The 17,664-nt window shown below is 41.1% G+C and overlaps 1 protein-coding gene across 1 annotated transcript in view; it reads right to left on the bottom strand.

The window, feature by feature from the left end:
• The window catches only part of LOC129838880 (liprin-beta-1-like), a 31,390-nt gene extending 15,978 nt beyond the window's left edge, over positions 1-15,412 (bottom strand). The window contains exons 1-2 of the mRNA XM_055906121.1: positions 15,295-15,412; positions 1,862-1,956 (exon numbers count right to left, since the gene is read on the bottom strand). Of these exons, the coding sequence (XP_055762096.1) occupies positions 1,862-1,925 (64 nt within the window). The 5' untranslated portion in view covers positions 1,926-1,956; positions 15,295-15,412. The remainder of the gene's footprint in view (positions 1-1,861; positions 1,957-15,294) is intronic.
• Between the last annotated feature and the right edge of the window lie 2,252 nt (positions 15,413-17,664).

The following is a 17,664-nucleotide window of genomic DNA, read 5'->3' as shown; positions in this document are numbered from 1 at the left end:
ATCCTCTCCTAATTCCCTTCAACGAGGAGGATGAAAGGCAGTATCACCAGGTGGGATGTCATAGACCATGTGATGCACTACAGATGTGGATTTCTGAATGTGTCCCTAAAAAAATAAAAAATAATCACATACCACACATTTTAAAAGCAAAGAAAAACAGATTAGATATCAATTCCAAAAGAGGCCTGAGCGGAAGCTTATTTGTTGGACTTGGAAAAGCCATGTTTCCAGCGTGTACTAAAATCTGCTCGACAGCATCTGTCAACCGGCTCCAAAAGGTCAACCTTCACATAAATGTAGAAGAGAAAAATAAATATTGGCATAAATAAATAAACAAGTCTCCCCTAAAAAGCAGCCAGGGAGAGAGTGAATGCTGTGGTTTCTGTGGTAACAGGGGCTAGAGGATGTCACGTGATCAGCCATCCCTCTTGGAAAGGTCAATTCTATAAATTACACAAGTCAGTGGAAAAGCCTGGGCTCATAAAGCTGTCCCCCCCTGCTCATCTTCCATCAAAAAAATTATAGGTCCAAAACCTCCCTCTGGTGTCTGACTTGTACCATTTTTTTATTGCTTTAGTGCAATTGTCACTCAGAACGTGGTACTTTCATAACTCTTAGTACAAAACAGAAATCAAAAAGGCAGTTTCAAAACGAAGCACATTTGCAATTGACTAAGTACAAGACACAAGATCATAGACACTTGTGTTTCATCTAAAAAATACATGTTTCATATTGCAATTAATGTTTATTTAACCTGTATTTAACTAGGCACGTCAGTTAAGAACAAATTCTTATTTACAATGACGGCCTACACCAGCCGAACGACGCTGGGACAATTGTGCGCCGCCCTATAGGACTCCCAATCACAGCCGGTTGTGATACAGCCTGGATTCGAACCAGGGTGTCTGTAGTGACGCCTCATGCAGTGAGATGCAGTGCCTTAGACCACTGCGCCACTCGGGAGCCCATGTTCATTTAAAGTTATTGCCTTTCACAACGCAATGTTCACATTACTTTTGATATGATTCTCTTCTATTTGCTTAAAATACATGTTATAATGACTTAATCTGACTGTCCTTAATTGATGACCACTTAAAGTTTGGTAAAGCTATAGATTTTACATGGTTTGTCAACTACAGAATGTATGTAACAATTTTAAGTTGATTGGTTGCGCACACAGATTAGCAGATGTTACAGCAGGTGCAGTGAAATGCTTGTATTTCTAGCTCCTACAGTACAGAACAAGAAATGCATCCCTTATACAGTAAACATGTATCCAAAGTATAATTGCTGGGGTCACACTGCTCTACAAAAAATGCATTGGCCAATACAGTATTGTAATACCGTAGTATACCATTTACATAGCAGACACTTTTATCCAAAGTGACTACAGTTCACATATTTGGTATGTGACCCAAGCAGGAATCGAAACCCACAACTCTTGTGTTGCTTGTGCCGTGCTCTTATGAACTGAGCCACATACATGACCACTACAATAAATACATACAAAACTGGAAAATACAATACAGATGGAAGACGTAGGATTTACATCCCCATGTGCGTGCCACCCTCCCTTCAGGCCATGGATGAGGCACGCAATGCCTGTAAATCATACTAGCAGTAGGCTTTGAATAATCATTTGTTTCCATCACTGCTGAAACAATGGAACGTCTTGCGTTCTCATATTGGAAACATCCCAGACCAGTACCACAGCCACATCCTAAGAGTAGCAGCATGGGAACCCTAGTCCTGAGGTTAGATATCAGGGGCTTATTTGAGAGGCATTTATATAAATATTTGAGGGGGGGGGAGATCAGCCCCACAGATCAAAATGTGAGTGCGAGTGAGTTTTGCACGTTACCTGCTATGATCCCATCCATTTGCTCCAAGGCGGCTGCCAACATCTCGCTGGCGTCAGACATCATCTTCACCCCCCCCCCCCCCCTCACTGTGAATCTGAAAGAAAACACAAGTGTCAAGTAAAAGACCAATGATGCCTCAACAGCCATTGCCCAGAAGACTACAGCCATTGCCCAGAAGACTACAGCCATTGCCCAGAAGACTACAGTACAAGTTAGACGATGTGCTTGTAAAATCATTAGTCTGAAAATGTATGGCATTTCAAAAGCTTTTAAAACTTGAGCAGTAAATGACATTAACCCCCTGAGAAGTTCAAGTCTACACATTACACACAGACAGAACTAAAGTGGACAGAGACCACCCAAGAGTCAGGACCCCCTACATTACAACACTAGCAGATTTTACAACTTGTGATAATTACTAATATTTGATAAAAGTTGTTTCTATGCACCTTAATTTGTAAGCCACTTCCTGGTAGTAATGATAATGTTCTAGCCTACAGTTAGTTGTAGAATGAAACTGCAAATAAGATGTAGGATTTTCTCCCTCCATGTGAATGGGACATTAGTGAATTCCCATGTCTTGTGTGATCAAGTGTAATTACAATGCATGGCAGAGGAACTGTGGAAAAGGATTGTCTCCATCTGTTTGATAAGCTCGCTAAACAGGAAATTGGAGCCCAATTGTCTGGTATGTTTTTTGTTTGGGGCATTATGGTGTCCCTGGTACATTTGAATGAATATGAAATCATATTCCTCATTTTAATTTTTATTTTTTTTTATTATTATTTTTTAAATACATCCAATTGAAAGGTTTCTAAAGAATATATTATCCATCATGAATATTCATGGTTGTATGGTGACATTTTAACTGTTGTATTTCTCCCCCGATGCATTGGCTGAATCAAATGTGTCCTAGCCTCCTACCTCAGAGTCAACAACTTTACTCCTACCATACATGCATTCTCCTATACTGTAAATCTGGTGGCATGAAGTTGTTGGGCATTTTTGTGCCTCACAACTTCCCCATTGATGACCGCATTTAGGACAGACCTCAGCAATTAACTTTAATAACGGGGTCAAGACTCAAGCCCATGACTGGGTGTTTACTTGGAAATAGTTTGGGGCCTACTGGGTGTTTCCATGGAGCAGGTGTTGGGAAACTGGGCCACCTAATGAAGAGAGAGGATAAGATGATTGTAAACTGCCAGGCTGTTACCCAACATCGGCATATGGGGATTTCCGATGTAGGCCAATGCTCTTAGTTGATATTGACTGTCTAGGTAAAAACAATTGATCAGTGCCACTGGAATCAAAACCAGAAAGGAATCTAGGACCATGGCATTGCGAGTTAAGTGAACTGTAAGTAACCACAACATGAGTCAAAAACAAAGAGGAGCTCTGAGGCAAAACCATGACAGAGGGATTTCTCACCCCAGCAAAGATTCCCTGAGACCAGTCATGGGGATTGAGAGTTGGCTCTTATCTGGAATAATGGTGCCATTCTACCAGGGATCTCTCCCCACAGCGTGTTGGCTTGACTGGAAATCCAAGCTTCCATAACAAAGTATCACTCCCAGCCTCCTGACCTCAGGATGTCACATGCAGCTCATTCACTTAAATGGACCAGATAACTTCCCTTTCATGGTAGGCCTAACGTTATATTACATATTGAATTCACGAAAACAAATGTGATGTGAACAAATCTGAATGAGAAATGTAAAATAGCCTGAGAGGATATGAAATCATCACGATGCAAAGTCAATTGAATTGGAGGGTAATGAGAGCCCTCTCCTTGTCCAGGGCAGAAGGGCAGCATAACTCAGGGTTGGAGGGGGGGGGGCTCTTATAGCCTCATTGGCCTTTATTAGAGGCAGGGAGAGGGAGCCTGCACATTCAACACTGAGGGCATTGTGTCCGGTCACTCACTTCCATCATGGGCCCTTTAGGCTGCATGGGTAATACTCCCTCCAAAATAGGCTCACATTCACCTTGCTATACAGCTGCACTACTCAATAAACAATGATTAATTGTGCCAGCGATGGAAGTGCAACTGAAAAGGGAGTTGCGCAAACAGAAACATTCTCCAGTAGAAAACAATTCCCATTTTATAAAGCTGCCCACATAATTGTCTTGGATGGTTCACACCCTTCAAAAAGCCACATAAAGCAGAATCAATGTTCACTGTACATTCCAACCGAAATAATCTGAATGATGTTATCGTCAAGATTAATTATTTGCTGACTTTTTCAGCTGAAAAATACTGCACCAAGCATCTTAGTTAGATGTAAAATTGCGCAACTAAGAGCTCTTCGGGAAAAACTTCAAAACTAATGACAGATTTCTTGAGTTCTTACATTAATTCTGATTATTTTGAGGAAGTGTATACTGGCTACAGCATCTCAAAATGGACACTATTGCTGCTGTTTCTTATAAGAAAGTACGCGAGCACACTCATTCGGTTCGACGAGTTTGGCTAGGCGCCAGCCGAACTGAAACATGGTGAGGCCTTCAGTACCATTGCTTTTTCCTCCCAAGGCATTTCCTTCTGATGGAGAGCCATCTCACTCTAGGGAGGGAGGCAGCTTTATTTGGTCAGCCGTCTGTCTCACACCCCAAGAGGGAAACCCAAAGCGTGGTTGTGTTTCTAACTGAAACACCAGTTTAAGAATCCAAACATGAACGTTCCCTCTCTGGAATAGTAAAATTAAACTAATAAGGAGCATAAAAAGAGGGTAGAGGTAAGGCACTAAAGCAGACAAGCTTTAGTTACTTTAACATAATAATTCAGTAGGTCGAATCCTTCGAGACACAGGATTTTGTACAAAAGTTTCTATCAAAGATTAAAGATCAGTAAATTTGCCAAGATATCATATAACTTCTTTAACTCTTTTACCCCTTCTGCTTCACTCTGACAGCTTGAGGTCACAGTAAATTAAATGGTACATTCTGGATCAGAATATCAGTATTATTCCAGTCTCACATGACTGATAGTTAATAGGGAGAGACCATAACAGTTAACATGTGATGTAAATACAATAAATGGGCAACTGCACTTCTGGATTTGGCCTCGTTTTGAAGATTGCTTATAAAAAAAAAAGGTTTGCGGCCATGACTGAAGCCAAACCAGAGTTGTCTTGTGGGTGTGTTATATTCACATATCGTACCCTGGCAGGTACCGTTTGTCCCTCATGAGTTACCGTAGCAACAACATAGTGATTCTGACTATTTTAACGAAGTAGCTAAGATAAATCAAGAAATCCGTCATTAAGATGTTTGTGCAGAGGAGGTCTTAGTCGCGCAATTTGAAATCTAGCTAGGGTGTTTGGTGCAGTATTTCTCAAGTAAAAAAGTTGCATTAAAAACTAGTCAGTGCATCAAGTCGGGAAAGTCTGGCTGTGTGCTCAGGACTGATTTCCTAGAACAGGTCTACAACGTCCTCATCTGCAAGCTGTCAAACTATCATACGTAAATTTCCATCGAACAGACCCATGAGCACCAACATCTGAAGTTCATAGATGCATATCAAATTGTGTGTCAAATGAAAGCAAAGAGTCTATATTTTTGTGAAATGAAGGAATAAACATTTTCCATCTTAAATTTGGCAAAAGTAAAGTATTTGATTTCTGGATTAACAGATGGAAACATGGTCTTTGTAAACATCTACCAGAAAAAGTCTAAAGGTATCGGAAATACATCAAAACACAATAATGTTGATGTAAAGTCCCCTGACAACTAATATCAACACATATTTCGTTTTGGATACATTTTTTAACTCCAAGTTTAAGAAATATTGTAACTTGCAATTCCTTTAAAAAAAAAATACTCAGATATTTTCAAATCTCTCCCCCTCATGAGGGAGGATCATGAGTTCACAGAAGTAACAAGTAAATGTAAATATCAGTAAAAAGTAAATATCAGTAAAATCATTACTCGCAATTACCCAAAACAATCTAAGGAATTACTGCAACTGAATTGGCTAAAATGAGAAATTATAAATCACAAACCACAGTTGGGTCACCTGCTACTGTCCTCCTATTGGCATACTGTTATGTTCAGCTCATAACTGTTTTGTCTTTCTGTTGACTGGTGGTCAAACCAAGAGAGTTAAAATAGTCAGTCTGGATAATCTCTCAGTCTCCCTCAAACCCTAACCAGGACGACACTGAGCCAATTGTACCTATGAGCTACCTATGAGCTCCCACTCCTTCCATTTACTTTAACCAGGCATCCTCACCCACTGAGCACCGACACCGGACGTCGAAAAATAGTTGATATTCGGTCAGTCCACCCTGGCCTTGATGTTAACGTCCACAGATGGACCAGACCAAAACTGAACCCATCATAGACATTTGTTTCACAAGTTTGGATAGTACAGTGAGTAGAGTACAGTAAAGTACAATAGTATATTGTATTTAGCTGTACTCTACCTTATTCTACTCTACTGTATTGTACTCAACTGAGCTCCTGTCCAAACCTATGAAACATCAAATTAATTTCCATAATTGTGCATTTCCAATGCACGATATATCGGTGAACATATCTGAATCGGACGATATTAGCTAAAAATGCCGGCATCAGCCCAATGTCTAGTTTAACACCGATGTGCATACCTATATAAATGTACACTACCGTTCAAAAGTTTGGGGTCACTTAGAAATGTCCTTGTTTTTGAAAGAAAAGCATACTTTTTGTCCATTAAAATATCATCAAATTGTTCAGAAATACAGTGTAGACATTGTTAATGTTGTAAAATAAATATATATATTTATCCGTTATTTTACCAGGTAAGTTGACTGAGAACACATTCTCATTTACAGCAAATGCCTATTGTAGCAGGAAATGGCAGATGTTTTATGGAATATGTACATTGGCGTACATAGGCCCATTATCAGCAACCATCACTCCTGTGTTCCAATGGCACATTATGTTAGCTAATCCAAGTTAATAATTTTTTTTAACTAATTTATCATTAGAAAACCCTTTTGCAATGAGTCAGACGCGAGGGATATACTATGGACACCCGACCCGGCCCAGATCCCCGTGATTCGCTGGAAAAGAGATCAGGATGCCATGTGAGGATCAGGTGACAAGTGGCTAAACTCCCCTTGCCTTCTGTACTGCTAGCTAACATTCAATCGCTGGAAAATAAATGGAACGAACTGAAAGCACATATATTATACCAACGGGACATTAAAAACAAATATCTTATGTTTCACCAAGTCGTAGCTGAACGATGACCTTAAGAACATACAGCTGGCAGGTTATACACTATCGACAGGACAGAACAGCAGCCTCATGTAAGACACCAGGCGGGGGCCTATGCATATTTGTAAGCAATAGCTGGTGCACGATATCTAAGGGTTTTGCTCGCCAAAAGGTAGAGTATCTCATGATAAGCTGTAGACCACATTATCTACCTGGAGAGTTGTCATCTGCATTTTTCGTAGCGGTCTACATTCCACCACAGCCCGAGGCCGGCACTAAAACTGCACTCAATGAGCTGTATTCAGCCATAAGCAAACAGGAAAACGCTCATCCAGAGACGACGCTCCTAGTGGCAGGGGACTTTAATGCAGGGAAACTTAAATCAGTTTTACCTAATTTCTATCAGCATGTTAAATGTGCAACCAGAGGGGGATTTTTTTTTTCTAGACCACCTTTTCTCCACACACAGAGACACGTACAAAACTCTCCCTCAACCTCCATTTGACTATAACTCTATCCTCCTGATTCCTGCTTACAAGTAAAAATTAAAGCAGGAAGCACTAGTGACTCGGTCTATAAAAAAGTGGTAAGATGAAGCAGATGCTAAACTACAGGACTTGTTTGCTAACACAGACTGGAATATGTTCCGGGATTCATCCAATAGCATTGAGGAGTACACCACATCAGTCACACATCAGTCACATCAGTCGGATGTGGCAGGGTTTGCAAACTATTAGACTACAAAAGGGAAGCACAGCCGAGAGCTGCCCAGTGACACGAACCTACCAGACGAGCAAAATAACTTCTATGCTTGCTTCGAGGCAAGCAACACTGAAACATGCATTAGAGCATCAGCTGTTCCGGACGACTGTGTGATCACGCTCTCCGCAGCCGATGTGAGTAAGACCTTTAAACAGATCAACATTCACAAGGCCGCTGGGCCAGACGGATTACCAGGACCTGTACTCCGAGCATGCGCTGACCAACTGGCAAGTGTCTTCATTGACATTTTCAACATCTCTCTGTCTGAGTCTGTAATACCAACATGTTTCAAGCAGACCACCGTAGTCCCTGTGCCCAAGAACACTAAGGTAACCTGCCTAAATGACTACCGACCAGTAGCACTCACATCTGTAGCCATGAAACGCTGGTCAAGGCTGACAACACCATTATCCCAGAAACCCTAGACCCACTCCAATTTGCATACCGCCCTAACAGATCCACAGATGATGCAATCTCTATTGCACTCTACACTGCCCTTTGCCACCTGGACAAAAGGAACACCTATGTGAGAATGCTATTCATTGACTACAGCTCAGCGTTAGTGCCCTCAAAGCTCATCAATACGTTAAGGACCCTGGGTCTAAACATCTCCCTCTGCAACTGGATCCTGGACTTCCTGACGGGCCGCCCCCAGGTGGTAAAGGTAGGTAACAACACATCCGCCACGCTGACCCTCAACACGTGGGCCCCTCAGGGGTGCGTGCTCAGTCCACTCCTTGTTCACTCACACTCATTACGTTTGCTGATGACAACAGTGGTAGGCCTGATCACCGACAACGATGAGACAGCCTATAGGGAGGTCAGAGACCTGGTCGTGTGGTGCCAGGACAACAATCTCTCCATGAACGTGATCAAGACAAAGGAGATGATTGTGGACTACAGGAAAAGCAGGACTAAGCATGCCCCCATTTTCATTGATGGGGCTGTAGTGGAGCAGGTTGAGAGCGTCAAGTTCCTTGGCGTCCACATCACCAACAAACTAACATGGTTCAAACACACCAAGACAGTCGAGAAGAGAGCATGACAAAACCTATTCCCCCTCAGGAGACTGTAAAGATTTGGCATGGGTCCTCAGATCCTCAAAAGATTTTACAGCTGCATGATCGAGAGCATCCTGACGGGTTGCATCACTGCCTGGTATGGCAACTGCTCGGCCTCCGACCGCAAGGCACTACAGAGGGTAGTGCGTATGGCCCAGTACATCACCAGGGCCAAGCTCCCTGCCATCCAGGACCTCTATACCAGGCAGTGTCTCTAAAAATTGTCAAGGACTCCAGCCACCCTAGTCATAGAATGTTCTCTGCTACCGCACGGCAAGCGCTACCGGAGCGCGAAGTCTAGGTCCAAGAGGCTTCTACCACCAAACCATAAGACTCCTGAACAGCTAATCAAATGGCTACCCAGACTATTTGCATCTGTACAGTTCCTCCACTAAATTCATTTGTGTACATTTTTCTGTAGAAGTTGTTAAAAGTAGTCCTTATGCATAGATTTGTATGGTTTGTTAACCATTGATTTCAAAGTTTTTCATTTGTTTCTTTAATTAAAAATGTATGCCTATGCCAGTGTCAAAGCTTGATTCTGTTACCGTGGAATCGCCCTAAAAGCACAAGCTATACGCTGTTTATCAGTGCCCAAAATCACTCGCTAGCTAAGTTTCAACTCTGTGTTTGTCAATGAAGCTACATAACAGGTAGTAGCTAGCAGGTACAGTGAGCCACATTCAGCTTATTAAGTCACTGGCGAGATGTGCGCTCCAGTCCTGTTTAGTTATTTTTAACACCTTTCTCAACATCCATTACCAGAATGTGAGTCTGTCTGGCAGTGTTTCATACGGAATCATGTTACAAAACAGATCGCACGGCAATACAAGATGCTCACCAATGGGTTTTGGAATATTGATAATACAATATATCAAGAGTGCTCCGTTAGTCTCAATTCTCATTTTGCCCAAAAAAGTGGCAGACTCGAATGATTGACACCAAACACATCAGCAAGTGGCCACTCCATAAAGGGCTTAGGGCCAAGGGTTATTTAACATAATGTGTGGTCTTATCTAAACCAGTCTGAGGCACTGTGTAGGTCTGTCTCACTGTCTGGAGGTTCTGGTTGCTATGATTGGATAGAGCGTGGGCAGCTGATGGAGCGCAATCAGTACAGCTGCTTCTCTCGTGTTAGTGGGCACTGGGCATGATGATTGCAATCCATACCCAACCCCCTAGTAAGTCGTGAAAAACGAACTTACAAAGTCTCGTACAAAACTGAGTTGACTTAATGACCAAAATTATCCTGTAGTCAATTTCGACACTAGAATTGATGTTCCTGACTCATACCGATGCCACATAGGCTGTTAAAAACCAGATAAGTTGGTTCCAAAGGGGCAGTTTACATTTAAATAATAGCTGAGAACATGGTCTTTATCTAATATTAAAATCTGGACCTAATGAAATCAACTGAAGCATACCTTTTGAAAGTAGAGCGCAATGGACACAATGGATAAACAAGTACAATTGTAATGCGTGTCTTTGCTAAAACGAGTAGTGGGAATTAACACCACATAGCCCATCTACTCACAATGACTCACTGAACCAGTAAAGTACCACTTTATGGTGAAGAGCAAAGAGTTTTCCATTGCTGTTATAACAATCAGTGGCTGGCAGATTCACCCAAACAAGTTTTAAAACCACAGTCTCCACAGAAAAAGTTATCTATTCAGCCCTGTAAAGTACTGTCTGCCAGTAGTGGCAACTCGTCGGCTCGAGGCTACACAGACAGTTCTACTGTGGGTAAGTCATTGAAACTGTTTCATTCCAGAGCAGTTCAGTGCTCAGTATGTGTCAGTTCAGTAACCGACACCAGCATCTCTGTGACCTGTATGACCAGCACTCTAACACCCTCCCCTGGATTCCTTCAAACCTCCTCCAGATAGATTTTTTCTCTCTCAAAAGTTTGGACACAAGTTTTTTTTGTTTTATTTACATTGTAGAATAATAGTGGAGCTATCAAAACTATGAAAAAAATAAGTGTTAGGCAAAACAATATATATTTGAGATTCTTCAAAGTAGCCACCCTTTTCCTTGATGACACCTTTGTACACTCCTGGCATTCTATCAACCAGCTTCACCTGGAATGCTTTTCAACAGTCTTGAAGGAGTTCCCACATATGATGAGCACTTGTCTACTTTTCCTTCATGCTGCAGTTCAACTCATTCCAAACCATCCCAATTGAGATGTATTGCTTTTTGTTTGGTATACATTTTAAAGTGAAACATGCGACTGTCAGCGTAATTCTGTTACCGTGGAGTTTCCGCTAATATAATCTCACAGATAACAACCAATCCACTACACTGCACTGGGTATTGTGTGTCAACTCCTCTGAACAACCAGCGGGTTCTTCTTTTTCAAAGCATCAAAGCTTTCCAAGTCCTCAGACAAAACTAAGGTCTACCACTAGAAAAGACATTTCAACCTCTTAGGGAAAAAGGTTCTCTACGTGAATGTTTTCCTAGTAAGGCGTCATTACTGAATGTGTGCATTGTAAGCGAAGGCTAACCCATTTGTCTCAGGTTTGCCTTTGAAATCATTGGGTAGCTGTTATTTTGGTTTATTTACATAGTTTGACAACCAGTAGAGATATGGAGGGGCGACTCTTTCGAAAAGAAAAACACACTGCCTGGCCCATTGACGAGCATCACTCACACACTCGAGCACTCGTACATGCACACACACACACACATTCTAATAGCTACGTAGCTATAGAGTTCCAGCTGTGCTTCAGAACTAAAGTGACGTATGGACTTGTCTCCCCTTCAGCTGGTGAGCTGTTGTTTAACAGGGGGCTCAAAGTAGGGTAGAGAATTGAAATACCCCATATAGCACAACGATTCAATCATACAAATTATGAATGTCCTAACAGTAGTACTGGATGTTGGTTTGGTCATACAGCACCTAAAAACACAACATCAGGTGCTTTCAGTCTTCAGTGCCAGGAAGTAAAGCAAAACAAAAACACACAAAAACACTAAACGTGCACCAATTCCTGAACAGCGTCCAACTACTTCAAACCCCTTGGCTTGTTTGAATGATTATTTTCCTTAGAGGTCTAATGGTCCTTTGTCATGTCTGGAGTGAGGTCAGGTTGCAGTAGTAATAGTAGGCTGGGACTTCACCCCTGTGGTCGTGGTGGCCGTAGACATGGCACACAAACAGCTCTTTGTCCTGCACAGAGTCACATGGAAAGCGAGGGAAAGAGCACACAAGGTATGGACGTTTTACACATGTCCCAACTAAATTACAGACAAAAACACACTTGGGGGGCAACTAGGCAACATCCCAGGCAGGACAGAGTACAGGGAGAAAATGCTGTGTTGGACATCTTACTACATGTCTGACTGGCCTTATTGTTCTCTTGTTGTGGTGACTTGTAGGCCTCAAAGACCCCTTCCAAACAGACTGGTGTTATTATTCAACACACTGCCATTCTGAACAGAGCAATAAAAACACAAACTCACAACTAATAGCCACGCTGAAACTGAATGCCTGTTTAATTATGGATTTCCTATGCATGTCCTGGGGCTAGTCATCATTAGCTGTAGTTATGATGCGCAGATGTTTGACTGCCACTGTAGACTGAATATGAATATGGATTTTGAAGCAGTGCCTGAAAGCTTGGCATGACTGAACACAAATAAGACAGAGGCAATCATCTCTGAAATTAGGCTAGGCTATAAAGTGAACAAGGCTGCTGCCCAAAGCATCCCTGCACTCAGGATGACCTTTGCCTTGTCCTGTTAGGAAGTCCTTCCTGTCACATGCTTGAGAAAGGTCTTACTTTCAGTCACACTGATGTTTCCCCAGCTACTACTCAGGGCTCGACTTTGACCTTTTTACAAGGAGCAAGTGTTCAACTAAGTTGAAAAATGTAGGAGCACAAAAAGAAATGTAGGAGCACAATTAAAAATAGTTGAGGTTTTAAAGCTTGAATCCTTAATGTTTTAAAAAGCCAAAGATCTTGTCAAAGAGGTTTAGTGGGAACAGAAAGCACATTATTCCCATCAGGAATTTCTTAGGCTACTGTAAATGCAAATATGTGTATAAGAATTCAACAACAAATGCAATGAATGAAACAAAGTCTTCACGTTAAAATGTCAAGTACAAGGATCAGGTCTACCCCAGTAAGGGCCCAAACTGCTTCACAACATTCTGAGTTTGACCAAGAGCTGTCCCACCACTCAGAATACACCACCGCAGGAGTAGTCCTCCAGAAGTACGGATGGAATGTCAACGTGTGGGGAAAGTAAGTCTGGATGGTGGAGAACGGCCTCAGGACAAATTCTGGTAGAATGTGTGCAGCTGAAGGGTTTTTTAAGCTAGATGCTAGACATCTATTACTTTATGTAGCTAGGATAGCTGGGTCTGTCAAATAACTCAGTTGAACACCGGATGAAGGAGCTGTAGGCTAAAATACTTTGCTCTCTGCTCTTCACAACAAACTAGGACCAACCCACGCTATATCAATGAACCTCACCTCTGCTGGAATGGACTCAACTCTGCCTGAGGGACAAACAACTGACAGGACACACTGCATGAGGAAATTAAAAATGTCAACAAAACTATTCTGCACATAATGCTGAAATAGACTGACATTTCCTTGAAAAACCTTTGCTTCAAAAAGGAGACACCCGGTTGATTGTTTCCTTGGTACTAGGTTGGAGGGCACAGTTGTCAACATAAAGCTGTCACTATAGCTCCTGGAAGTCTGGCCTTACGGCTGGACCTGGCTTGGACAACAACTTTCAGCTGGATTTGTGGTTATCTTGCAGCACTGATACAGATTTCAAACGATTATCCTTGCCTGATAATGTTGGAGTCATTGGATACACTACATGTGACTGCATGCTATCCTTAGGACATTTGTCTTTAAAAAAAAAATATATCATCTAAAATACAGTAATTGGTCTGAGCGCAGTAGACTGAACCAAGGTCTTTGTCTGAGAGTAAATCCTTTGTTATGCTTCCAGCCCCCCTCCCCTCCCCCGGAACCCAAGACACCCAATACACACAGAGATAGCCAAGAGCCAGGACACAGACAATATCTCAGGAAGTAGCGCTCTTTCCTGGACAATTTAAGACTACAGAGTAATACCAAATAAAACTATGAGTCCTAAAATAAAACACAATGAATGAATTTGGCAATTTTGGCAAACAATTTTTACTCACCATTCCAACTGTGATGTTTTCGTTGTTGAATTAACTTGGTAAAGTGTCCATGCCTCCCACAATTGCGAGAATGAATCCCCCCTTTATGAATAGGCCTACAGTTAATGAAATTACCTGAACTGAAGGTAATGTTGACCTATCTTCCTGAGGTGTGCATACCATATGTAGTGGTGGGAAAAGTACCCAATTGTCATACTTGAGTAAAAGTAAAGATACCTTAATAGAAAATGACATCTAAAAGTTTAAGTAACCCAGTAAAATCCCACTTGAGTAAAAAGTCTAAAAGTATTGAGTTTTAAACTATATACTTAACAAACGTACGTGTAATTGCTAAAATATACTTAAGTATCAAAGTATAAATCATTTCAAATTCCTTATATTAAGCAAACCAGACGGCACCATTTTATTTTTTATTTACAGATAGCCAGAAGCACACTAACACTCAGACATCATTTACAAATGAAGCACGTGTTTAGTGAGTCTGCCGCATCAGACGCTGTAGAGATGACAGGGATTGTTCTCTTGATAAATGTGTGAATTAGACCATTTTACTGTCCTGCTAAGCATTCAAAATGTAACAAGTACATTTGGATGTCAGGGAAAATGTATGAAGTAAAAAGTATAATTTTCTTTAGGAATGTGAAGTAAAAAAGTTGTCAAATATAAATAGTAAAGTACAGATACCCCACAAAAAACTGAAGTAAAAAAGTTGTCAAATATAAATAGTAAAGTACAGATACCCCACAAAAAACTTAAGTGGCAACGCTACTTCCAAGTATTTTTACTTAAGTACTTTACACCACTGACGATTATGTAAAAGCTTCAGTGGTATGCAACACTTTTTAATATTAGTTTTGTTATTGCTCATTGCTACACTGTAACCATAATCAAGAGTTGTGGTAAGGGTGAAAATGTATCAAACTGTTGCCCATTCATTGTTTTCCTGAGCGTGCCAACGTTTTCGCAGTCTCATCAACTGATTAACGTACTGATAACTGTGCACAGCAGTATCCTAAGTCAATGAGAAAATAACTTCCCAAGAAAGTTTGTCTCAAATGTTCTCAATTGTTTTTCAATTTAATAGAAATACTACTCTTATTTTTCATAAATAACCCAATGGCGCAGACTAAATGTAACCCATACAAATCATACAATTCACGGTCAAAGTTCAAAAAAACTGGTCCGTTATGACTGAAATACAAAAAAACAAAACAAAAACACTTACCCAATTAAAAAAGGTATAACTTCACAGACGTCGACTCCTTGAAGAGCGACTTTAACGCTACCCCAAAAGTTCACTTTTCAGGGCTCTCTCGAGCCGTACGCAACACCTTTCGATAGAGCTGCATAGCGAAGTTTGCTGTATATCTGCGCATGCGCCAACCAAGGCCAATCAGAGACTACTCTATAGTGTTTGCTATCAAATCCAATTTCAACCCTGTATAGGCAAAATTACTTTTTGATTTTAATACTATTGGTTTTCATTTTGGAGGGAATAAAATAACTAATGGAAAACTGACCATTATACATGAGACAAATAACATCTATATTGGTGTGAGTTGTCTTATTCATGTGTTTTACTTTATGAATATCAATCAGATTGAATACCATATCATACTGATATGAATATTATTTTGTTGCTCCACCAAGCTGCCTGATAATTGTTCGTTAACAGATTGTCTGTCAGGTTTTTACACAACAGCTGTACATTATGAGTGTTGCTCCTTGTCTCAATCTTTGAGCGGCGATGATGTAGGACATCATTTCATCCTTTTAGGTTCTGATGGTCTCTATGCAACGTAACGTAGCTTGGTGAGCATTCTGCTGTAGGCTGATTTGATGGACTGTCTAAGGGCACTTCAGTAATCAGTACAATGAGTTTAGAATTGGGAAATGATGGAAATTAGGTGCCCTCTGAAAATACCAGTGGTCAACAGACAAGTTGACACAGGATTGAATCCTAGTTGTATCAAAGGAGAAGATACTACTGGGAAGATACTATTGGGCTCCCGAGTGGCGCAGCGGTTTAAGGCACTGCATTTCAGTGCTAGAGGTGCCACTACAGACCCTGGTTTGATCCAGGGCTGTATCACAACCGGCAGTAATCGGGAGTACCATAGGGCGGCGCACAATTGGCCCAGCGTCGTCCAAGTTAGGGGAGGGTTTGGCCGAGGTAGGCCGTCATTGTAAATAGAATATGTTTTTAACTGACTTGCCTTGTTAAATAAAGGTTAATAATAATAAAATAAAAATGAATAAACCAACAGCCAGTTGAGCATACCTTTGCTTCGAGTACTAAACTCCATGGTGAAGGGAGTTTCTGATGACTCCACCAACAGAGTGGAGCAGAGACCAGGCTTTGTGGTATCTAGCTCTGACTACATCGATTTGCCCAAGGTCAATACTTCAAAACATTTAAATTGTGAAACACCTACAGTGTACCTACACTTGTCCTCTGTAGTTGCATGCCTTTCTTTGTTTGCTGAAATCCAAATATAACCACCGACTGTTTGCCCATTGCTGTTGCTCTAAGATGGCAACTACGTTATGTGCCAATTGAATCTCAACAAGGAAACAGTTGGTGGTTCTATTTTATTAACATTTATTGAAAAAGTATGGGTTTCAGCAAAGAAAGGCACGCAACTACAGAGAAGAAACATAGGTACACAGTAGGCATTTCACAATTAGCATTTTTTAAAGTATTGACCTTGGACGTACTGATGTAGTCAAAGCTGGATTCCACAAAGCCTGGTCTCTGCTCTACTCAGTTGGTGGAGTAACCAGAAACTCCCTTCACCACGGAGTGGAGTATAGTCCACTAACCTTTTCTGGGCATGAAATCAATTCTGACTGCCACTGCTGGAGTAAAGCTAAATGGCTCTCTCTAGTGGTTTTAACAGTCACAGTGCATAATTGATACTGTCAATATATCCAACATAGCCAGCAGCACTGCAAAAACAACACATTCCTGAAACAATGAATTCCTTGTGGCTATCACCTTGGCAACTGGGTGGATCCAGCAATTAGTTTCCTGTCAACTCTACCGTTTACGTATTACATACACATCCTCATGGGAGAATCCATTAAGTCTGGAGGAATGTGAACATATTTTTGTTTATATCTCTTTCTGAAAATCCCCACTTGAATGAACTTTCATTTTCCGGAGGAGGTTACAGTCACAGGTTCAAAATATAAAATATTGAATTATTATAGCAAAAGTAGGTAACGTAATTAAATCAGCTGCTGATATTCACTGGCATTAGGCTTACATCAAATCAATTTTATTGGTCACATACACATATTTAGCAGATGCTATTGCTGTGTAGCGGAATGCTTGTCATTGTTGTTGTTTCAGATATGCATGGGTTTAATTCTCTGTTTGCATTCTTTTGCACAAACCAGTGGATTCTCTGGAACAGGTAAGTGTTTGTCCGGGGTAGAGCAAAAGCCTGCACATCCAGTAGCTACCTGAGAACGGCTGACAATGGAGCTCTGATTGACAGAGACTAAAGAACCAGCAGGTGGAGCTGGAGCAGATCTTACAGCTTAGGGATAGACCTGTAAGGAAATGAGTCACCTGGTCTTGACTTAGATA

This window comes from Salvelinus fontinalis, chromosome 39 (assembly GCF_029448725.1).
Source record: "Salvelinus fontinalis isolate EN_2023a chromosome 39, ASM2944872v1, whole genome shotgun sequence".
In the NCBI taxonomy this organism is placed as follows: Eukaryota; Metazoa; Chordata; class Actinopteri; order Salmoniformes; family Salmonidae; genus Salvelinus; species Salvelinus fontinalis.
This window is presented reverse-complemented; position numbering and strand designations above follow the sequence as displayed.